The sequence below is a fragment of the Elgaria multicarinata genome, chromosome 2 (genome assembly GCF_023053635.1).
Source record: "Elgaria multicarinata webbii isolate HBS135686 ecotype San Diego chromosome 2, rElgMul1.1.pri, whole genome shotgun sequence".
NCBI lineage: Eukaryota > Metazoa > Chordata > Lepidosauria > Squamata > Anguidae > Elgaria > Elgaria multicarinata.
This window is the reverse complement of record NC_086172.1, coordinates 48,290,311-48,314,435: the sequence shown is the minus strand read 5'-3', so window position 1 is coordinate 48,314,435 and position 24,125 is coordinate 48,290,311. Positions and strand designations below refer to the sequence as shown.

The following is a 24,125-nucleotide window of genomic DNA, read 5'->3' as shown; positions in this document are numbered from 1 at the left end:
CATATCCTGCTTGGTGCAGATCTGGCCCTGCTGCAATCCTCTGGCTCTTTGGGCCTGTAGCTCCCACCAGCCCTAGCCAGCATAGCCAATGGTGACAGATCATGGGAGTTGCAGGGCCACAACTTGCCCACTCTTGCCTGAGAGCGTTGGCTGTATAGGCTTGCCATATGCGGTAATATTGGGTAGTAGTGTCTTGGGCTGAACGGGGGCTAGAAGTGTCCTCTGCTTGGATGCCAGAGTTTGGCAGAGAGAGGCTCCGCCGCCGCCTGGATCCTAGGAAGGCAGGTCGATCCACTTTTTACTTTCCCCCCGACCTGCTATCTGGGTTCCCACCAGAGCTGAGCGGCTACTGGAGGAGGCAACCGTAGCAGCCTCCTCCTCTTCTCCTCCTCCTCCTCTCCCCGAGTGTGAGTAGAAGCCATGTGACTTGCCGGTGAGTCGGGGCGTGCGACTGCCTCCTGCTTCAGAGCTACCTGATCCGAATACTAAGCAGAGCGAGCGCCGCTGCCGGGGCTGCTTCTGGCTGGGTGACACGCCGAAGGAGAAGCAGTCGCCGCCGCCGCCGCCGCCGCCACTGCAGAGACGAGAGCGAGCGAGGTGCCCATTCCAAAGACGCAGAAGATGGAGATTAAAGACCAAGGGGCTCAGATGGAGCCGCTGCTGCCCACGGTGAGAAGCTGCCGAAGGAGGTGGGGGTGGCGGGTGGGGGAAAGAATGGATGGATGGAGAGATTGTGCCGCAAAGCCAAGCCGGGGATGGAGGTGCGGGGGGCACACGACACACACATGCACGCGTTGATGCGCTTCGTGCTCCAGGCAAGCATCGGGGAGGCTGTGCGAAAAAACACACAGATCCAACATGGTTGGAGTTGGAAGCATCTTTGTGGTCGCCTTGGCATGCTCCGGTGCTTTGGAGGAGCAGCAGTGCTGTGCTGGAGGTGGGCGGGCGAACTGAGTGCCACACGGGTTCAGGATGTGCGATTCTTCTTATTTTCTTCCCAAAGGAATAAGGAGTAGGGAGCGAGGCCTATTGGGGGGGGGGAGTCTCGCCTTTGTGTGGGGCAAGACATTTGGGAGTGCTGGTTGCATGGTAGCCTGGCTGGCTCAAAGGATGCCGCAGGTCCATGGCTCTCCTCTCTCGCCCAGCTTATGTGGCCGTTTCCTCCGCTTGCTCCTCTCACAGAGGCTGGGCATGTGGGGATCTCTCTGGTCCTCTGCATCTGTGTATGTCTCTAGCGCACTGGTTGCCTAATGGGGGATTATGCACACTCGCACACATACATGGATTTCCAGGCTCACTGTTGGGGACTCTTTCTCTCTGTCTCTCACTCAGATGCGTACACTCACACTTTCATACCCATACTGGCTGTCTATTGGAGGTTTTGTTGCACACATGTAAGGATTCTCTCTCTCTCTCTCTCTCTCTCACACACACACACACACACACACGCACATTGTATGTTGGGGTTCTTTCACACAGGCTATCTGTTGAGGGATTCTCGCCCTCTCTCACGCACACATGTGCGTGCACGCACACACATGCACAGTGGCTGTTCGCAATTCTCTACATCTCATTCACAGGTGGTGTGGTTGGGGGATTCTCTCTTTTTCCTTCACCTGTGTGAGCGCGTGCTCACACACACAGGTCATCTGTTGGGTGTGTGTGTGTGTGTGTCTTTTTGTTGGGGGTGAATCTACCCAGACACAGAGGCTACATTAGCACATGACTTGCATGTTGAAATTCATGCACACACACAAACTCTTACAAACATACCATAAACATTGCTCTGGAGTATTTTCAACTCACAGAGATATAGCCCAAACAGGAGTGGCAGTGATGTACTTTTTTTCTTTTTCTTTTTTAAATGATCCTTTGGGACTGAACTATTCATTCTGGGAAATTCTGTAGAACTTTGAACTGAAGCATGTGTCTCTTATTATATGGGCAGAGGACCCATCTGTATAGTTGGGGAAGAGGGGCTCTAGCAATGCTTAGCCTTAGGTGTCAAGGCTAAATTTCGCCTGCCTCGAGTTGCAATCCACCCCTCCAGATTCCCTAAATGACCACCACACGACTTCCCGTGGCAACTCCGACCTTTCCCCTGACTCTTGCCTTTTTGGTGCTTTCCTGGATTTTGTGCCCACCTCCCCGCCCCCTGCCATTCATTCTAAAAGGTTGAAATGCCTTCCATATGGCTTAATTACTGACAGTGACCCTGATCAGACGACACTCTAAACCATGGTGGATAAGCATTTTGAGTTAAACATTATGGCTTAGCGTATCGTGTGAACCATTCCTAACCATGGTGGCTACATAACCATGGTTTAAACATGCTCACTAAGCATTTGTTGCAAAACGGTTAGCATCCTAATCATTGGCTTAGTGTGTCGTCTGAACAGGCCCAGTAAGAGCTTTAAGCTAAAATATGCTTAAAATATGCCTCACTCCTTTTGCCTCCTCCTACTCTTGGAATGTGCCCCCCCCCCCAGAGCTTCTCTGAAATTGAATTCAGCCCTCGGGCTGAAAGAGGTTCATCACCCCTGCTTTTGACCCTTTCAAAAATGTAAGGATGTTGCAAACGTCTTGATCTTCATGGTTTAATGAAAAATGGCTGTGTACTCATATGGCTGGTGAACGATAAGCTGGAATTATCTAGAATTCTGACATAATTTCATGCGAATATGGCTTTAATTACTTCCTTTTTGCTCCTCTGGCTATTTTCTCCTGCCTCCCCCACTCCCCCAACATATCCCTTCATCTTGGGTTGCACCTGGCAGGGGTATGCAGCAGAAAGTCGATGTGTATATTCTGTTAAGGATTCATCAGGTTTTTTGTTTTTATTAATTGCAGACCAAGTATTTTAAAAACGGCCCCTGGATTTCACTACCACACAGATAATATAACAAAATTGCAATACCAACATTTCCAAGTGCCTGCAGTTAGGGACGATTTATCTTTCTTCTGGACCCTTACTGGTGGTGAACACTGAAGGTATTTTTTCTCTCTTAGGCCCTGTCTACACCATTAATCTTCCCTGAGCTTGCCCCGGAGTCCTGAGGTCAACTGGGAACAACTCTGGGGAAACCCCAGGAAAATGGAAAATGGGTGTTTCCAGGTTTTTCTGTGGTCCCAGGACCATCCCGGGACCACGGGAGATGTGTGGGCACTTGCCCCTGCTTTGGGCGTGGGGCATGGAGCTCTTCGGGTGCTCCATGCCTATCGAGGGTGGCGCGGGGTCAGGTTTTCTTTTTTTAAAAAATGTACGTTTTTGTTGGGAGTGCAATTGTGCTCATCGCCCCTATTTCTTAAAAAAAAAAAAAATTGGCGGGCGCGACATCCCTCCTTCCTCCAGGGATATCACATACCGTGAGGGAAACCAGAGGGAGGATCTCATGAGCAGAATATCGTGAGATCCTCCCCCTTCCCTCCCAGAAGGCTGGGAGGTGTAGAAAGGGCCTTCGACTCACAACATGGTTCATGCCAGAGTCACAACAGCTCCTTGACTCCCTGTATTCTTTTTACAACTAAATGCTGAAATTACCTCTTTCATCTGCTCTGAACACCTCCTCAGAGCCTGGTGAAGTAAAGAGCTAGAAACTTCTGCTGAAGTTCCGATGAGGAGGCGAGTTGTGGCCGAAACCTATTTACATCTTTGTTCAGGATAAGTTTGCTCTTCTTTAAGAAGAGGCTGACACTTCTGTTTTTAGAGCAGCTTGACCTTAGATTAAGGAATTACTTACATGGCCATTTGTGATGGATGACATCAACACACATTTAACTATCCCCCTCCAAACAGATGATTTTGGGCTCATCAGGTATAGTTGCCAAGTGTCCTCTTTTACAAAGGACAGTCCTCTATTTCAAGGGCTGCCAGATGACCACCCTCTATTTGAAGGGCAACCCTGTCTCAATTCCAGTTTAAAGATAATAAACTATAAGAACTGTTGCCCATTAACAGTTTGCACCTGGACAGGTAGGCACACGAGTCACCTGGTCCCAGTCTTCCAAAGTATGGTGAGATATACTGCATTTCTCCTTAAATAATAACAATTATTTTAAAATTTAATATAAATCAACATATGCAAATGTTATGCAAATCACTTCCTTCTTTTTTGTGGGGGGATGCAATTCCTCTTTTTTGGTGATTCATAAAGGGACCCCCTATCACCAGGTCAGGTCATACTTTCATTGAATGATTTCCCAAGATGCAGCGTCCTGTAGTCTGACCCCACTTTGGAACATTTACAAAAGAAGTAATATCATTCATCCACTATTTATTCATATAATCTGCTATCAGATGGGATTTCTGCACCACAGGACCTTTTTTAGCTGCACTGCCTTGCTTACTTAATTTTTGGCAAAGCTGCACAGTATTGTATAAGCAGAAAAATTACCAGGATTTGACATCTGTGAGGAATAATCAGAAGTGATGATGATGATGATGATGATGTGGAATTTAAGATAATAATTCAAATAGTTTCTGCTTTTGTAAGCTTTTGTTCTTCAACTTCTCGGCAAAGGGTCACAAGCCTCCCACTTCGCATAAACATCCACTCACCGGAATGTTCTGTCTTGTGCCTAAAACCTCAATGTCAGAACAATAATATATACATAATTGAGGCAGGCAGGTTGACCTGCTTTAGTATGGCCTTCCCTAACCTGTGTCCTCCACAGGTGTTGGATCACAACTCCCATCATCCCCAGCCAGCAGGGCCTATTCATAGCAAAATGGAGGCTGGAAACTATAGGAGACCCAACTGGATCATTACCATTGAGAAGAGGTTTACCAAAGCAAATCCCTCCATGGAAGTACAAATGATGGGTTTTCAACTGGAGAAATTTTGGCACAGTGAGGCCATGACTTTTATATCTCAATCAGGCTCCCCCTTGACACTTAGAACCAAAATGTGTATTCCAGGAGAGAAGGACTCATCCAAAGAAGGACTCTGTTAGGAATATTGGAAGCTGCCTTATACTGGGTCAGCCCATTAGTCCAGTATTGTCGACACTGACTGGCAGGTGACACCAGGGTTTCAGGCAAGAGTCTTCTAGCCTTTCCTGGAGATGCCAGAGATCGAACCTGGGACCTTCTGCCTACAAAGCAGGTGCGCTACCCCTGAGCTAAGGCCGCAGTCTGCAACCTGTTAAACTGTATGGGACTATTTATTATTTAATCCTTTACTTAGTTGCAATTCAAGAATATTTCAAGAGTGATTGATTGATTGTACTCCAGCACAATCAATCACATTATTTGAATACTACTTTTCCATATAGAGTATGCTCAGAGTTGTTTACAACGAAGTGTGATGAACAAATAAGGCATTCCTGTTCCTATTAAAGAAAAGTCAGAACAATTTCATAACAAGTTGCTAATAAAACATCAATCTCAAAACAATTAGTTAATAATTCCATTGCCAGCAAAAATTAATGTGAGACACCCTCGGGTGTTGGTAGTTAGCAGCAGCGTTAGAGTGTGGCTTTTTAAAGAGCTTCAGAGACAGTCAGGGTCAGTTGGCAATCCTAGGTGTTAATACCAACAGGGAGCAACGCCCTCTGGCCTAGATGGTAAACAGCAGGTAGCAGAGTTCTCTCCTCTAGTGATGAAAGAAAAAGCAGAATGAGCTCTTGAAGAGTTGGATGAGGCCAGTTCCAGATATAAAGATGTGAAGACATGGAGGAGGGGGAATTAAAAACAGAACAGAAAAATCTGGGAAAATCCCATCCCATTTTTTTCTTTCCCCCAAAATGTGTTTTTTTGGGAGAGGGTGGTTGTGAATTTCCCCCAGTTTTGTCCTGACCCAACCCACACCCATTTTTTCTCCTGGCCCTTCATATCTCTACCCAAGTGTTAGCAAGAACAAGGTGAAACAGCCTCTGACCTGGATAATAAGCAGCAGGTAGCAGAGCTCTCTCCTCTGGTGAGAATGGGGGAAAGGAGCCCTGCGGGATCAAGCCAAGGGTCCAGGTTGTCCAGCATCCTTTCCCCGCAAAGTGGCCAGTTAGGTGACTCTGGGAAGCCCACAAAAGCAAGGCTTGGAGGCAAGAGCCCTCTCCTGCCATTGTTCTCTAGCCATTGGCATTCCATGGTATACTGCCACTGACCTAGGAAGTTTATTTAGCTACCATGACTGTTACCATTGATCACCCCATCCTCCTCCACGAGTTTCTCAAAACCTCTGTTAGGGCACACTTCTATGTATATTAGGGTGACCATATGAAAAGGATGACAGGGTTCCTGTATCTTTAACAGTTGCATAGAAAAGGGAATTTCAGCAGGTGTCATTTGTATATATGGAGAACTTGGTGAAATTCCCTCGTCATCACTACAGTTAAAGCTGCAGGAGCGACCAGATTTAAAAGAGGGCAGGGCACCTGCAGCTTTAACTGTTGTGATGAAGAGGAAATTTCACCAGGATCCCAAATATACAAATGACACCTGCTGAATTTCCCTTTTCTATGCAACTGTTAAAGATACAGGAGCCCTGTCCTCCTTTCAATATGGTCACCTTGTGTATATTTAGAAAGAAAAATAGCCTACAACTCCCAGCATGCCCCAGCCAGCCATGTTGACTGGGGCATGTTGGGAGTTATAGGCCTTTTTTCCTGTCTAAACGTGCATAGGATTATGTTTTTAGTCATCTGAATGTAAGCCTATGCGGCAGGGTCTTGCTATTTACTGTTTTACTCTGTACAGCACCATGTACATTGATGGTGCTATTAAATAAATACAATAATAATAATAATAATAATAATAATAATAATAATAATAATAATAATAAAAAAAAAATAGCCTACAACTCCCAGCATGCCCCAGCCAGCCATGTTGACTGGGGCATGTTGGGAGTTATAGGCCTTTTTTCCTGTCTAAACGTGCATAGGATTATGTTTTTAGTCATCTGAATGTAAGCCTATGCGGCAGGGTCTTGCTATTTACTGTTTTACTCTGTACAGCACCATGTACATTGATGGTGCTATTAAATAAATACAATAATAATAATAATAATAATAATAATAATAATAATAATCTGAGTTCATTGCTGTCGCCATATCCTGCAAATTCCACTCGAGTTGCATGAAGTCCTTTCTTTTGTCTGTCCTAGATCTTTTGCCAATCAACCCTTGGATGTACCCGGGTTCTCGGTTTGTGTAAGAGGGAGAAGAACATCTCTCCACCTATTTTCTCTGCATCATTGATGCTTCATATGCTTGTGATAGGCCTGTGGTAGGCTTGGATTGAGCCCCAAGTATTCAGAATCCATGCCTGTAAAAATAACTGGCAACACCGCCTGGCCTCCCCAAGAGAAACAATAGGAACAAATATACTGTATGAACTTTCACAATGCAAGTCAAATTGGAACATTCTTTCTTTTTGCTTTGAATACGTTCCACACTTATTATTTCTTCAGCATATCTGGGTATATATTACAGATTCTTTTTATTGCAACTTGATTGCCCTTCCCTACCTTTCTGCTTAGTTTTCTTGAATGCCTGTTATGTTCAGTTGGACTGGTGAAATAAGAAATAATGTGGGAGCGAATATGTGTTTCAAAGTGGCTTTGTCTTTCTAGTAATTGCAATTCTTAAGACCAGGAAAGAAACGTTCAGTGGTTTCTGTTTGATGGGGTGCCCTACTTATATTTTGTTAATATTTCATAAACCAGTCTTTGTGATTTATGTTGATTCTGAAATATAATCAGGGTTTAGCCCCAGGACTGGAGTAGCCATTTATGCATGACCCCAAAGAGGAAATGCAGCACCAAAACAAAGACACACATATTTGCATAAAATTTACATATATTAATTTATTTGGTAGATACATATTTAGAAATAATTACTGATCTCTGAGCATGGCTAGAAGTGCAATTCATTCCCCACTGTATGGGAAAAAGGACTTCCAGATCATCAACTTTCATGCAGGCTTTAGTATGGACATTTTTTTTAAAAAAATATAACACCATGTTGCATTTTTAATTATAGTCTCTTAAGTGGGTGATTGCCTGAGAAAAGGGACTTTTTAGCTGTGGTTCGCCATTTATAGAATTTTCCCACTAGGGCAGCAAATGTATATTAAAGGCTTTCATCTACTGTGTGAAGATCATGTTTAATTCCCCAGGCTCTTAAAATGTTTTTAATTCTGTTGATACTGGTTTCTTTTGTTGGTGGGTTTTTGGTGGGTTTTTTTTGCCTCACAACAATCCTGTGGGGTAGGTTAGGCTGAGAAATAAGGACTGGCTCATGTTCACCCACTGGGCTTCCTTGCCTAGGAAACTTCAGCCCCCAACCGTTAGTTCAACAGTAATCGAAGCCATGGTTAGGCCGCTAACCCTTTGGCAGCAAATGGTTAGTGAACATGTTTTAAACCATGGTTATATAGCCACCATGGTTAGGATGGTTCACACGACACTAATGTTCACACGGCAATAATGTTTTGTTCAAAATGCTTAACCACCATGGCTTAGCATGTTGTCTGAACAGGGTCATTGGCTCTCAGGTCCTGACCAAAAGGACAGGAATCACTCCTAACAGCAAGCTCAGGTGGTGAGTCCTGATAGGACTCTAACCAAAACAGAGCCACTGAGAAACAAGTGGAGTCATTGAGGGAATCCCAAGATTTACAGAAGTACAAAAAAAAAAAACCCTTTAAAAACAAAAGCAATAAACAACCACCACCAACCCAGCCCAACCCTAAGAAGACAAAATGAGCCTAATGAGGTCTAAGCATGCACGACAGCGACGGAAATGTGGGTCAGAAACAGAAATAGAAAAGAACAGGATGAGGGGAGAAGAGAATGAGCTGCTTGGACAGACAGGTTCGTTGCCCTAAAGAAGAGCACTTCTTTTAGTATATAGTACATGTAATGTTTCGTTGCACTTCTACTTTTATTTTAAATAATAGTGTGCTAGCCATTCCAGACTGTTTCATTTTGTACTTATATGGTCATTTATTGCCCAATAACCAAAGCTATCTCCTAGTTGCCTGCTAGCAAATTCTGTTATCACAGATGCTCCCTTTTCTATATCTCGTTCACCTCTAGGTTAGATATGGGAGAGGGTTGGAAGATAGCACACCTCTTATTTACCAACCTCCTAGGGCCAAATTTAGCCTAGAGGCCTCCTTATTCTGTAATTAGCAACAGTTATCCATGCCTTGGTTACACCACGGTTAGACTATTGCAATGCGTTCTACGTGGGGCTACCCTTGAAGAATGTCTGGAAGCTTCAATTGGTGCAAAATGAAGCAGCTAGGATGGTAACTGGAGCACTATGTTGTGACCATATCAGCTTAATACTGAAGGATTGCACTGGCTGCCAATTGTTTTCTGGGCTCAGTTCAAGGTGGTGCTGTAAACCTTCAAAGCTCTAAATTGTTTAGGGCCTGTTATCTGAGGGGACTGCCTGTCGCGATTCCAAGCCCTTCTGCTGATGCGAGAAAATAAAGAGTCAGCTGTGTAATCTACAAAGCTTTATTCAACAAATAATCATCTTTTCACACCAGGACTGTTTCCTATAGTCCAACAGGTACTTTATCTCAGGGAGGGTCTTTCGGGAGGAGCCTCTCATGAGCCACTGTCCTAAGGAACCGCCTCCCACCTCCTTTCAACTCCACCTGCTTGACCCTGCAATGGACTCTGGGATCTGTCAATTCTGATGGTACCTCCCCCTCAGACAGGGGCTCAGTTCTCAGGAGTGGGGGAGGGGGTGGTCCTTGAGCCATCTGCATTCTTGCTGATAAGCTCGTGTGAAGATTCATCCTTGATTCCTGAATAGTCTTGTAGAATCTCCTCCCCAGCTTCCTGTGTTGGCTGGTAAATTCCTGGTCCTCTTCCTCCTTTAGATTCTGAGTCTGATTGATCTCTCCCGAAACCCCTTCCCCCACACTAGGGAGAACAGGCCTGATCCTGACGCTATATTTTTATGAAACTTCTCAGTTATTAAGGTCGGTAGGAGACGCTTTTCGGAAGACACCCTCGCTTACAGAGTCAGTACACGGGGAAAGGCTTTTTGCTGTGTGGCTCCCAAACTCTGAAATGTGCTCCCTTTGGAGTTGCGGCTGGCCCCTACAATCTGTGCATTCAGGAAGGGGGTATAGACACATCTTTTTAAATTGTTGTTATGGAGGCTCGTGTGGTGCAGAGCGGTAAAGCAGCAGTTTCTGCAGCTGAAACTCTCCCCACGGCCTGAGTTCGATCCCAGCGGAAGCTGGTTTCAGGCAGCCGGCTCGGGTCGACTCAGCCTTCCATCCTCCCGAGGTCGGTAAAATGAGTACCCAGCTAGCTGGGGGAAAGGTAATAACGGCCAGGGAAGGCAACGGCAAACCACCCCGCTATAAGGCCTGCCAAGAAAACATCCGCGAAAGCTCCAAGAGTCCAAGAGTCTTACCCTCCAAGAGTCAGTAATGACTCAGTGCTTGCACGAGAGGTTCCTTTCCTTTTTCCTATGGTTTTAATCTTGTGTGCATTGCTTTACTATGTTTTTAACTGATTATCTTCTTCTGGACCTTTTGTAAACTGCTTTGATTGGTCTTAGAAAGGCAGTATAGAAATACTGAAATTTAATAAATAATAAAAATTATATACAGTGGAATCTAAATATGCTAGGAGCAGTTTGAAAGATTTTTGCTACAATACTTTCTGATGGTGGATATAAAGATCTCGTTTACATTCCAACCTACTTGTAGTACTTACAATGTGAGAGAGTGGTGGCTATGCTTATTGCATAGTACATTTCCACATTGGGGAGGATAGATATAGGGCCATTTTGGTTAAAACTGCGGACCATGTAAGTTATCACTTAAAAAACACTCAGGGGCACCATTCAGAAAAAACAAAACAAAAAAACAGTGAGGCAATTTCCCCATGTTTCAGCTTATGGGAATATTATGGTTATTAGGGGGCAAGTTAATATTCAATATATCCCAGAGCAGACCTTTGGATGTTGCTGTGAACCTCTCACATCCCAAAACATATTGGCCTTCCCCCCAAATCCTGAAATGGTGCCTCTGAAAATGTCCCCTATTTTGACAACTCTAGTCATGTGGACTTAGTTATCTGTGGGCCTCAGTCGCATGAGCCAATTGTGGCATCTTAGAGAAGAGACATTATGTTCTGTGTGTGTGAGAAGAGGGAGCAGTACTTCTAAGTTGGTGCCTGCTGTGACACAAATGTGCATCGCCTAAAACTAAGTATGCTTTTTATACTTTTAGAACTATATATTTCTCATGTGCAAATGTGTGCAGACTTAACTGATTGATCAATGAGTCATATGCATTTTAGTCAATTAATCAACTAAGCTTTTTTGTTTTTTTTAAATCGGATGACAGCCCTAATTTCTAATGATGTTTTTATACCAGCCTTCCCCAACCTGGAGCCCTCCAGATGTTTTGGATTTCATTTCTCATCATCCCCAGACAACCTTACACCTAGATAGACCGGTCGTCTGACTTGGCATAAGGCAGCTTTTTATAGTTGAGTCAGATGGTTAAATTCTTCATGAAAGGGCTTAGGGCTAAAGTTTCACCAGCCTCTTTAACAATGTAGTAAAATATGCAGCAAGGAAAAAACCAGAATTTGGGAGACTGATTTTTCTTGCATTATTTGCAGATTGATCCTGCCGCTGACATGGCATGAGCAGAAGCTAGCACAATGTCATGTGAGAGGAGGACAAGTAGAATAAAGCCGAACAGGGTACTGGTGCTGAGAAACCTGATCCTGTGCTTTGTACAGCAGAGCGTAGTAGCAGGTTCTTACAGTGCAATCCTATACATGTCTACTCAGAAGTAAGTCATGTCGAAGTAAATGAGGGTTGCAGCCCAAGAGTTTCTTCTTTGATAGAGGCTTACCTGTCTCTGATTTAATTACTAGGGATGTGCTCCGCTTCTAATTGGACCGGCGAATTAGAAGCGGAGCGGGGTGCTTCGCCTCCCCTTAAGGTGGAGGCGAAGAGGATTGGGGGGCCGGCGGAGCGTGGTGAAGAGGATCGAGGTGAAGGCAGATCCTTCACCTCGATCCGGAGCTCCGACGGAAAGGTAAGTGGGGTTTACCGGGCACTGCCGCCGTCGCTGTTGCCCATGTGGCGACAGCGGCAGGGCCCGGTAAACCCCCCCTCCTCTCCCTTACCTGCCTCCGTCCGTGGTCCCTCGGCTTCTTCAATTGAGCCTGCGGTTCAACCAGGAAGTCTAGGCCGCACTTGCGGCCCAGACATCCTGGTTGAACCGCGGGCTCAATTGAAGAAGCCGATGGACCGCGGACGGAGGCAAATAAAGCCCCCCTCCCCCTTGGTCCCTTACCGGGCTCTGCCGCCGTCGCCGCACGGGTGGCGACGGCGGCAGGGCCCGGTAACCCCCCCGCCCTCCTCTCCCGGCCTTACCTGACACCACTCCCCTCCACTGCGGAGCCCCTATTAATTACCACAATCTTCTCTCCCTTCTTTTGTTTCAAAATGTATGCTCTTAGAAGAATAGATTAATTCAGACATCACCCCAAATTGTGGTTTGTGTTCACCACAGTTAACCACATCATGATTTGTGTTTCCAGAGCTAGGGTGAGCAATCCATGTTTTAGAGCCGCTTTACTTCTTCCATCGATTCAGGACTCAGGTTAATAAATTCGCTCCTATCTCCACGGTAAAGCAGCTTCTTGAACTGGGCAAATGGCCCTAACTGTGGCTTGTCAATTGTTTGTGAGTTCAGACATAAGAGGAAACTGGCATTGGCAAAATTTGTGTCTGCAGACCAAACCATAGACTGATTTTCTGGGTTGGCAAACCATGGTTTCTAAGCTGGCGTAGGTTCAGACACAATCCTAAACTTGGTTGGGGAAAGACCTGGAAGAGAACACGCTCTGCATACGGAACGTCCAAGGTTCATTCCCTAGCGTCTCCTGGAAGGACTGGTGAAAGCCTCTACCTGGGCCCTGAGAACCACTGGCAGGTTGACTAAATATACAGCAGCTTCGTGATCATGGATTGGCTTTATGTTTGAATGCAGCAAATGTCTCAATACAGTGAGCAGTGTTCAAGTGGTTGCTTTATGAAGCATTTCAAGAAATGCTGTCAGCAGCTGCAGTTCTGGAAGGATATTCCAGCAGGCTCTAGTACAGTATCTCTTTGCAGCTAAGCTGCAGCAGCTCCCCTTCATAGCCAGGGCCCTCGGAGGAAAGAGAAACGACCCAAGAACAATGCCTGGAACAAGAGGAGACATAAAATGCCACGCATATTGTTGTTGCTGTTATTAAAAGGTGTAAAGTTTACCCAAGTAATTCCTCAACTTTGCTGCAAGAGAACTGACAACATGCTATGAGAGAGATACATTCACAAATATTGAAATACTCTTAAAGGTCCTGCTGACTGAGGCCTTAGCTAGACCAGTGGTTATCCCGGGCTGATACCCTGGATCGCCCCTGTGTGTCCAGATGACGCACAGGGGATCCTGGGATCAGGGAGGAGTCATCCCTCCCTGGCCCCGGGATCCATCCCTACACTTTGGGCCTGGTTTTTCCCGTGGTTTTGGGCTGAGCCCAAGACTGCGAGTGTGTGGCCCATTTCCATGGCTTTTCCCAGCTCCGCGCGATTACTTGCGCGGAGACGGGAGCCATGCACAGGGTGCAGCGCTCCTCAGGGGTGCTGCACCCATCAGGGCTAGGGTGGGGGGAGTGGGGAAAGTTAGTAACATTTTTAAAAAAGATTTACCTTTACGCACGATCGCTCAACCACTCCTGCCTCTTTAAAAACTAAAAAATGGTAGGCGCGACACCTCTCTTCTTGAGGTTGTTGCGCCTTACGTATAAACGAGGGCGAGATCTCGCATTATTCATAACGCGAGGTCTCCCCTCCTCTCCCCCCGAACAACAGGCATGTCTAGCTAAGGCCTGAGAAAGTGCTCAGTGCAACTCTGTATGATTCACTGCTCTAGGTGTGTTCCTTCCAATTGGAGGGGCACTGCCATCTCAGGGTGTCATGCAGAAAAATTGATCAGCAAAAATTATTGGAGGGTTGGGGATTCTGGGCAATGTTGCTGGACCTCTTGATTACCCAGTCAAATTTAATACAATTAACTGTTGTTTCCCCCATAGGTTCTTCTGCTGTTTGGAGTTCCTCACACATGCAGAGAGTCTACTTTTTAACTGAGGCTTCCTTCAAAGGAAGCTCTCAGTATTACTATTTTTTAAATCTAAGTCCTGGATGCCAATTGCCATTTTCCCAACAAAGTGAGATTTTTATGGCTCCAGTGGGCAAAGCCTAGAAAGTTCCAGAGCCTTAGGAGGGCAGGGTGTGTGGGAGGAGATATGCAATCTCTCAGCTTTTCTCACTGAGGGTGGTGGGTCTTTTCTTGTGCAATCACCCTGCTTTATTCACAGAATTTCCCAAAAGTTCTGATGCTGTTGTCTTCAATTTGTAGCTCTCCTGTGTTTTCCCACCGCTTCTTCTGTCTTTTTTTCTTGTAAGAGAAAAATCTGTTAAGGAAGAATAGATGGAATAGCAGCACAATGGCTTCTGTTAGCACTAGGAGTTAACATTGTTAGTGCTAGGAGTCTGGAAGCACTCTGAGGTCTAATCTACACCAAGCAGAATATTGCACTATGAAAGTGGTATGAAAGCGGTATATGTTATGTGTCAATGGGCCCCAACAGTTGTCATTGCACTTCAAGAACACTATAAAGCAGTAGTGTGGCTCCTGCCTTTTATATACCGCTGTCATAGTGCAATATCTTGCTTGGTGTAGATTGGGCCCTAGTCTCAGAAGCCTCGGTGTGTGAAATGCAAATGCCATGTACACCACCTTGCGGAAAAATGGTATATAAATACAATATTTCTTTTCTCCCAATTTAATTTTTGAGGGGGGAAAAACAATGTCCAGCTCAGCTATAAGAAATTTGGGAAACAGTGGAAGGAGGATTAAATAGAATGTTAAGAGACTACAACTCCCATTGTCACTGGCCATGCTGTCTGGGGATGGTGGAAGTTGTAGTCTAACACATCTTGAGGGTCCCAGGTTTGGGAAGGCAGGTATAAAATGGCAGCCTGAGTGTTGCAGGATTTGGGGATTTTTTGGGGGGTGGATTCCTTCCTCTTTCTCATGATTTCTAGATGGCTCAGAATAGGAAAGGCAAGTTAAAATTGTCTAAAGATGTGTGTCTGTGTCTGTGTGTCATGCAGTATTGTGAAAAAAATACTGAAAAAAATAACCCTGCTGGGACGTGTAGATCCCTATTCCCACTTGCTATGCATTTAGCTCTCATTTGTTTCAAACTCCGTAACGTTTGTTTATTTGAAACCACCCTCACAAGTCTTGACTACTTTAGACAAAGTGCACTGGCAGTTCATGGGTGGTGGGGAAGAACCCAAAGGAAATGGGCCTGATGTCTACATTGCTCATAAACCCCAGTGAATTCATTGGGACTTGCTTCTGAGTAAACCTTCATGGAATGGCATAATAAATGCACAGTAAATGCCTCTTCAAAGTATTTGAATGAGCTATGCTTCATCGCTCGCCAGTATTGTGGGCCATAGGCAGCCAAACATGTTGAGTCCTAGGATTGGGTCGAGAGACAGGCGTGCTGGGGCAGATCCCAAAGGAAGGGCTTGTGTGGAACTTGGGGAGCAAGAACATGTAAATGAACGTGGCACATGAAGGCCAGTCCAGAAGGCAGATTTTATTTTGTTTTATTATTTTAAATTGTTAAGATAGCTTAGATAGCTTAGCTACAGCTAAGATAGCTTAGCTACAGTTATCCATGCTCTGATAACCTCTCGTTTGGATTACTGCAATGCGTTATACGTGGGGCTGCCTTTGAAAACGGTCCGGAAACTTCAACTGGTACAAAACAGGGCAGCACGCTTACTAACAGGGACTGGCTGATGAGACCAGATTACGCCAGTCCTTTTCCAGCTTCATTGGCTGCCAGTCCAGGCCCGGGCCCGATTCAAAGTGCTGGTATTAACATTTAAAGCCCTAAACGGCTTGGGGCCAGGTTATCTGAAGGAACGCCTCCTCCCATATGTACCTGCCCGGACCCTAAGGTCATCTTCAGGGGTCCTTCTCCGTGAGCCCCTGCCAAAGGAAGTGAGGCAGGTGGCTACCAGGAGGAGGGCCTTCTCTGCTGTGGCACCCCGGCTGTGGAATGAGCTCCCTAAGGAGGTTCGCTTGGCACCTACATTATATGCTTTTAGACACCAGGTGAAGACCTTTTTATTCTCCCAACATTTAACAATCTATAAATACATTTTAACATGGTGTTTTAAATTTGTAATTTTGCATTGCTGCTGTTTTTATCTGGTTGAGCTTTTATATTGTATTTTATATTATGGTTTTATACTGTTGTTTTATACTTTGAATGGTTTTAATTTTTGTGAACCACCCAGAGAGCTCCGGCTATTGGGTGGTATAGAAATGTAATAAATAAATAAATAAATAATATTATTTCAAACATCATAGGACATACATACAAACCACTCATTCATTACATAAAATACAAACATTAAATACACACAAAAATACAATTTAAAAGAATCTAAGGTTAGGGTGTACTTTCGACTTTCTTCATGTCAGAAATGCGAACCATCTTCTCTCATTCCTTAATTACATTTAACACAATAATCAAATTAATTTCTGTCTTAACTATACCTCATACATCGATTCCACAAACAAATACATCGTTTCTGTTTCTTACAATTTTAAAAAAAATTACATTTAACACAATAATCTGATTCATTTATTCTATCTTAACGATATCTCATGCATTGAATCCACAGACAATTACACCATTTCTCTCTGTTTCTTGCAAAAATTCTATCAGAGGTTACCATTTGGATATAAACGTAGATGTAGACCTTTCTCTCATTATTGATGTAAGTTTTGCCATCTCTGCCAAGGCAGATTTTATCAAGGACCAGGGTCCAAGCTAAAGAGGCCGTTCAGACAACACGCTAACCCACGTTCAGTGGTTGAGTGTAGGTTGTTGTAGAACCATGGATTAGCATGTTGTCTGAACATCCATGGGGTGGCTTGTTAACCATGCAGTGCGGCTTATTTTCTTGAACAAGCCACCTTGAGAACCCATTGTTTGTTGGTGGGTTGTTCAGGGTGGTTAGGAAGCCATCCTGCAGAAAATGTCCTGGGCTCAGACAACAAGCTAACTGGTTTAAGAGACAGCTCACAGCTCAACAACATCCTGCAGTCAACCACAGAATGTGGGTTAGCGTGTTGTCTGAACAGCCTCAAAGAGTCTGTTTCTATCTCAGAAGAAACATGGAGAGGTCCATATAGGAAAGGGTCTTGTAGGTTATCTAGTCCATCCCCTGCTTGATGCAAGGAATCTGGAGCTAGAGCATCCTCAACAAAAGGCTGTAACTAGTAAAATCTAGTTGCGATAAACTGATGCTTTGGTGGAGAGAACTAATATGCCTCTTGAGGAGGACTGGATTTCAGCTGTACTGAAGAAGTGTGGTTATTTGAGAGATATTTCAGTTACTTTGCTTCTTTTCCCTGCTTTATATTGACTCCAGAGAACCTAGATAGCCCTGGGTGGAACAGCATATTTTGCCAACTCGTAATATTTCTATTGGAACAAAATGTTTTTTTGGGCAACATTTAATTTGATCTATAAGCTTAAAAAACTGGCCTGCTCTTTGAATTACTGTTCCAAATAGTTCATGATTTACATTTATCAGGTGGTAAATCCTGAATAAAAATTCACATTTAATCGCTAATGATGTATAATTAGCTAGTTTTATGAATACCAAATGACAAGTTCTGTTCCCTTGCAAAGTTTGCATATTTAACCAGCACTTCAGATCCAAGTTCTCATCAGTTTGTGCAGCTTTGTGAAATTTGAAGATTTACTTGAACATTCAGTTCAGCTCTAGTAAGAATGCAGTTCTCCAGCTGATGCTGTTTACACTGGAATAGTCCTACTGAATTTAATACATTAAAAAAACACCACCCCATCAATCCACAAATGATAACAAGTTGTAACCAAAACACTGAGGAAAAAAAGACAAATCAAAGTTGCAATACAAAACCTTTTTGTAATGTAACTCTCAGATTATATTTGTGACCCCTTAATTTAAATGCTTGTGGGTCCTTATTTAAATTTTGCTGTTTTCCTTAAAACTTTACTGGGACTTAAGATGCAATTTTGATGGGTGCATAAGTGTGGGTGTTAATATTTGTGTTCAAACTTCAGTTTTATTTGGCTTTTTTTAATACGTTGGATATAATTCAGCATAATTTGTAAACTGATAGGTTGGTTTTATTTTGTTCCATCTCTACTCTTTTTTCTTTTCTTTTCTTGTAATGGCTTGTCTTGATCCTGCTTGGTAACACAACTATTTCCCCTTTCTCAAACGCCTGCCTAATCTCCAATATGGCTCTTTTGCTGTCTGTTTTTTGTTTTTGTTTTTCTGGTTTGAAGAACTGTAGCAAACCCACGGCCCCAACCTAGAAAAATGAAATAAGATAAAAGTGGCAAATCAGATATTCATCTAATGTAGAATTCAAGAATGTGGCATACTACTGGCACGGTGCAATTGGATCAAAGGGGTTGTTTTATGGGGAGAAAGCCCCACAGTAGCCATGGAGCTGTGCTGTGTTGGTTAGCGAAAGGGAGCGACGTCAATACAGCGCATAAGCTGTGTGATGTCACTCTGGGACCAACCTGGGGGCGGAGCCTGGTGGAAGGTGACCAGTGATTGGTCGCCTTCCACCAGGAAGAGGGTGGGGGCAGCTCTGAGACCCAGATGTCCACTCAGAATCCCTGTGCTCCCTCTTCGGCATTGGGATTACCCAACGCAGTTTCAGAAGAGGGTCAGCATGGGGTTGAAGAGGGAAGCGGCGCCAACCCGGCACCGTGAAGACAGCCCCAAGGAGTGTTTTCTGTTACAGTGCATGGAAAAGCACTGGTCAGCCTTGCTAACTATGGTTAAAAAAAGAGAGAAACTGTGGTTTAAACCCGTGGTTTCTCCATGCCTTTTGACCTGGAAGCTTTGTGTCTCCCATCTGAGATGTATGTGAAGGAGATGATTATTTGGTGAAGGAAAAAATACATTGTACACAGAGGCAATTTCTACACCAGCCTGAAAATGTGGGCTGGTCATGGTCAAGTCCCTGTACATCCAAATGATGCACAGGGACTCCCAGGAGGAAGGAGGGATGAGAATGGGTTTTCCCAGGGATAAGTACTCCCTGGGAAAACCCGATTCTTCCTGGGGTCTCTGGATCATCCTGAGACCGTGGGAGGTGTGGCCTCCCATCCCAGTTTCTTCCCTCCTCCCCGCGAGTAGCAGGGATCAGTAGAGGGAAGGAACTGGGCCGGGAGGAATCGGGGGTGGGTAGGGGACTAGGGTTGGGCCTTTTTTTTTAAAAAAAAAACACCTTTTCATTGGAGCGCATGTGCGCTCAGCTCCTTTAAAAAAATATTAAGAAATGGCAGGCGCGACACCCTCCTTCCTCCTGCGATGTCACGCCTGCATTTAGACTAAAGGGAGGATGTCGTGATCAGGATATCGCAAGATCTTCCCGCCTCCCTCCCTCTACATCGGACTGGTATAGAAATGGCCATAGTCAGGAGGAGTGAAGCAGTTCTTGGTGTAAGGATGCCTACAGACATTTCAACACTGAATGAGCTTAGCTCTTCAGGAAAGAGGCAATCACTGCCAACCTTCCCTGAATTCTTCTTGGTTACTGATGTGCCCTGTTCTCTAGTTCAACAGACACTCTGGGAAACCTTTTGGCTAATGGGAGCCTAAAGCCCATGGCCTGAAACAGTCTAGCCTTTGGGTTTGCACAGGTCCAGATCCATCTGCACAGATCTTGAAATCAGATTTGCTTTGTTTTCAGTTCTGTGATGGCTGAACTTTATTTCATAAATTGTTATTGTTCTTATCTGGTCTCTGGCATGATTTCTCCTAAGGCTGGAGTTTGTCAACTGTTTACACAGTAGTGGTCCCATTGATGTTAAGAATATTTCTGCGTCATTGGCTGGAGCATAGTGGCATGTGGGTGTGCAGAAAATCAAATAGGTGGTTATCAATTTTAAGGCTTAAACCCTCATCCGAAGATGGTGCAACCTACAACTTTGGCAGTCCCAACAATACAGGATGAATCCAGCGGTGGCTTTATGCTAGTGGAAAGCACTTCCATTTCAGCATTTACCCACTTCAGTTTCCTGCATCACCTCCAACCTGCCTTTGGTGGGTCCTCTGGAATATTATGGGACATGGTGTAGAGGACTGTAGTACATAGGAAGCTGTATTATACTGAGTCAGACCATTGGTCTGTCTAGCCCAATACTGTTGACACTGACTGGCAGCAGCTTTCCAGAGTTTGGGACAGGGTTTTTTCCAGCCCTACCTGGAGATGCTGGGGATTGAACCTGGGACATCTGCATGCAAAACAGGTACTCTACCACTGAGCTATGGCCTGTTCTGCTAAGTAGGTAGGGGGTAGGGGGTATTGGTGAAAGCTGGGTGCCTCACCTTGCATGAATGGAAGCACTTTCCATTAACCATTGCATACAACTCATGATTAACACCGAAATGATCAAATGCAATTGATTTCTATAACATTTACTTTGCACTTAGAACTTTTCTATATGAGGCATTTGTCGTGCGCTCATGATTCTTTACTCATGGTTGTTTACGTGATCCTCCAGTTCTGCTTCTGTTTTTAAAGAGCATTTTCTTGGGTGTGTGTGTGTGTGTTTCCTTGGCGTAGTCTTTCTAAAAGCAAAAGTACTACTGGTGCATTTGTGCTATAGCACAGTGCCACTTAGAGTATGTAGCAGAAAGGCAGGAAAGGAAAAGCTCTCCGGGTAGAGCTCGGATCTCATTTCTGCAACCAAACCAAAAGTAGAAACAGCAGTTAACAGCCTCGTGCAGAAAAGCTCCAAGTAAGCAATTTGTAGCGACGCACAAACTGCTAGCACTTTAGCTTTAATGTGCTTCTATCTAAATATATGCTAAAACAAAGAATTAGAAACTACTGAATAAATCCTTTGGGTTGATAAAACAGCAGATGTGTCATGCATTTTCAGGCCAAAACTATTACAGTAATCTCTTCTGATCTCCCACATATGATGAGTTATAGAGTATTACACATATTATATTGAGTATTCGGTAATATTTGTTTGCATCTTTTATTTGTTATTGCAAATTTTTTTTTAGTAACTGGCTAAAAGTTTTTTCCTACAGTGGACTCCCCCCACTCCCCTCCAATGCTGCTGTCTAGGGCTGCATGTGAAAAGTAGAGAGAACAGCACACAAAAGCTCTGGAATTTGTTACCACAAGATGTCGTGATGGCCACCATTTGGATGGCTTTAAAAGGGTGTTGGATAAATTCCTGGAGGAGAAGGCTGGGGAACATGGATGGGAGGGTCCTGTGGCACCATGTCCTGCTTTGTTGGTCCCTGGCCGATGGCTGGTTGGCCACTGTGTGAACAGAGTGCTGGACTAGGTGGACCCTCGGTCTGATCCAGCATCAGGGCACTTCTTATGTTCTTAACAAGGTGCTGAAACAGTGAAATTCAGCTTTTGGTATTCCATCCAAACTAATGTGCAGGGCCAATGCTACCCCCACCGCATTCCCCGGTAAGCTTGCCATAAAGTGGCAGACAGGAACAGGTGATGGTGCTTAGCCTGAGGCTGAGAAGAGAAACACTGGACAAAGTGTCTGCAGCTTCCATCATCTTGACTACCCCAGAATGCCTCTGGGCCCCCCCACAGCATACATTTGGGGCCTCGAAATACTCTGTGGAATAAGGATAGTGGTGGTTGCTGCAGCTGCTTTGAGCTGGGCCAAAAAACCCAAAACCAAACACCCCCTGTATCTGGTCAAGAGGGCAGGGCTCCTGCAACTTTGACAGTTGGGATGAAAAGGGAATTTCGCCAGGTGCTGCATGCCTACAACTCCTGCTGAAATTCCCTTTTCTATACAACTGTTAAAGATACAGGAGCCGGTCCTCCTTTCCATATGGTCAGCCTAAGTAAGCTGATGGTAGGGACTGAGGGAAACTTTCCTCCATTTCATTTTCCACCTTCCTGCGGCAGAGCAGTTATTTTGGTGAAATTAGGTATTACCAGAATCTACCTTACGTAGCATAGAGGAATAGATGTGGAATCTGCATTGAAATGTTGCAGTGTGGGATGCTTGTGGTCAGGGCCTGCCAGCCAGCTATGCCTTCTTTCCGGATACTAGGTTGGATCCAGACTTGGTCATACTTCGGTAGGCCCATTGAAATCAATTTGAATTAAGTCAGTATGACTAGGTTTGTATCCAACCTAGTATATGTAACATTTAGAAATATTTCCCCTAGTATTCTTGATCGTATGCATTCATAAAAATTATATATATATTTATGAGCTTCTATTCAAAACAGCCTTGCAAATAAGTACTCAAGATGACTAGCCCACATTTTTATCAGTCCACAAATACTGATGTTATTGGAACATCTCAGCAGCCTGAAGTGGAGGGAGGGGGAAAGAAAGTAAGAAACCTACACCTCTTTGTCTGAGAGTAAGCCCCATTTAACTCAGCATGGCTCACTTCTGAGTAGGCATGTATACAGGGGTGATTCTACCATTAGGCAGAGTGAGGCAGTCACCTCAGGTGGCAGAAGTGGGGAGGCGGCATCAAGGTGATGGAGGAGAGAGCTGTGGGCCACAGGGCCTACCCTGAATCCTCTAAGTTAGCTAGGGTGACCATATTTTGGAAACCAAAAAGGAGGACAACATGCTCGGCCCCCAAGGGGGCGTGTCTAGCACCAAGGGGGCATGCCCACCCAAACATAGCCTTGGTCATATGTCTGATTTTACAGCACACATTTAAGACAAATCTGTTCTAACCCCTCAATTTTAAAAAAAAAATCCTAAAAAATCAATGAATGAATGGATCTGTTTCAAATTTGGTATGGCTAAAGCTCTACCTAAAACCTATCATGGTGCGAAGTTTCATCTCTTTATCTTTAAAAATGACGATTTTAAAAATAATAATTTTAAAAACTCAATTATTAAAAAATTCCTAAAAAATCAATGGATGAACAGATCTGTTTCAAATTTGGTATGGCTAAAGCTCTACCTAAAACCTATCATGGTGCGAAGTTTCATCTCTTTATCTTTAAAAATGACGATTTTAAAAATAATAATTTTAAAACCTCAATTATTAAAAAATTCCTAAAAAATCAATGGATGAACGGATCTGTTTCAAATTTGGTATGACTAAAGCCCTTCCTAAGAGCTACTATCGTGCCAAGTTTCATGTCTTTATCTTTAAAAATGACGGAGTTATAAGCATTTTTGTTAATTCCCATTAGAGCTGCTCTTTGGCTGGGGAAGATTGGAAAAATCCGAATTTCCCCTCCCGGATTTGTCACCAAAAACCCGGACAAATCCGGGCAAATCTGGTCGTATGGTCACCCTAAAGTTAGCTAGGGTGACCATATGAAAAGGAGGACAAGGCTCCTGTATCTTTAACAGTTGCATAGAAAAGGGAATTTCAGCAGGTGTCCCTTGTATATATGGAGAACCTGGTGAAATTCCCTCTTCATTACAACAGTTAAAGGTGCAGGAGCTATACTGCAGCTGTACTGTGACCAGATTTAAAAGAGGGCAGGGCACCTGCAGCTTTAACTGTTGTGATGAAGAGGAAATTTCACCAGGCTCTCCATATATACAAATGACACCTGCTGAAATTCCCTTTTCAATGCAACTGTTAAAGATACAGGAGCCCTGTCCTCCCTTTCATACGTTCACCCTAAAGTTAGCCTGCTGCTTTCAGGTGGGGTAGAGGATGCTGCCCCATTGCCCACATTGAAGAAAGATTCAGCTGCCTATACAGTTGGCTTTTGCATATGGAATGGAAAGGGGCACTGTAACATAGGCAGCCGACACAAGTAAGATGAAAGAATAATTGCTTTATTTATTTATTTATTTATATTTATTTATTTATTGCATTTTTATACCGCCCAATAGTTGAAGCTCCCTGGGCGGTTCACAAAAACTAAAACCATTCAGAGTATAAAACAAACAGTATAAAAACATGATATAAAATACACATTAAAAACTGATTAAAAACATACCATACATGATTAAAACATCCTTAAAACATCCTAAAAACATTTTAAAATTTCACTGG

At 44.2% G+C, this 24,125-nt stretch overlaps 1 protein-coding gene across 1 annotated transcript in view; it reads left to right on the top strand.

The window, feature by feature from the left end:
- Positions 1 to 548: 548 nt before the first annotated feature.
- The window catches only part of SLC4A10 (solute carrier family 4 member 10), a 172,041-nt gene continuing 148,464 nt past the window's right edge, over positions 549 to 24,125 (top strand). Inside the window, exon 1 of the mRNA XM_063116471.1 lies at positions 549 to 669. Coding sequence (XP_062972541.1) covers positions 622 to 669 — 48 coding nt within the window. The 5' untranslated portion in view covers positions 549 to 621. The remainder of the gene's footprint in view (positions 670 to 24,125) is intronic.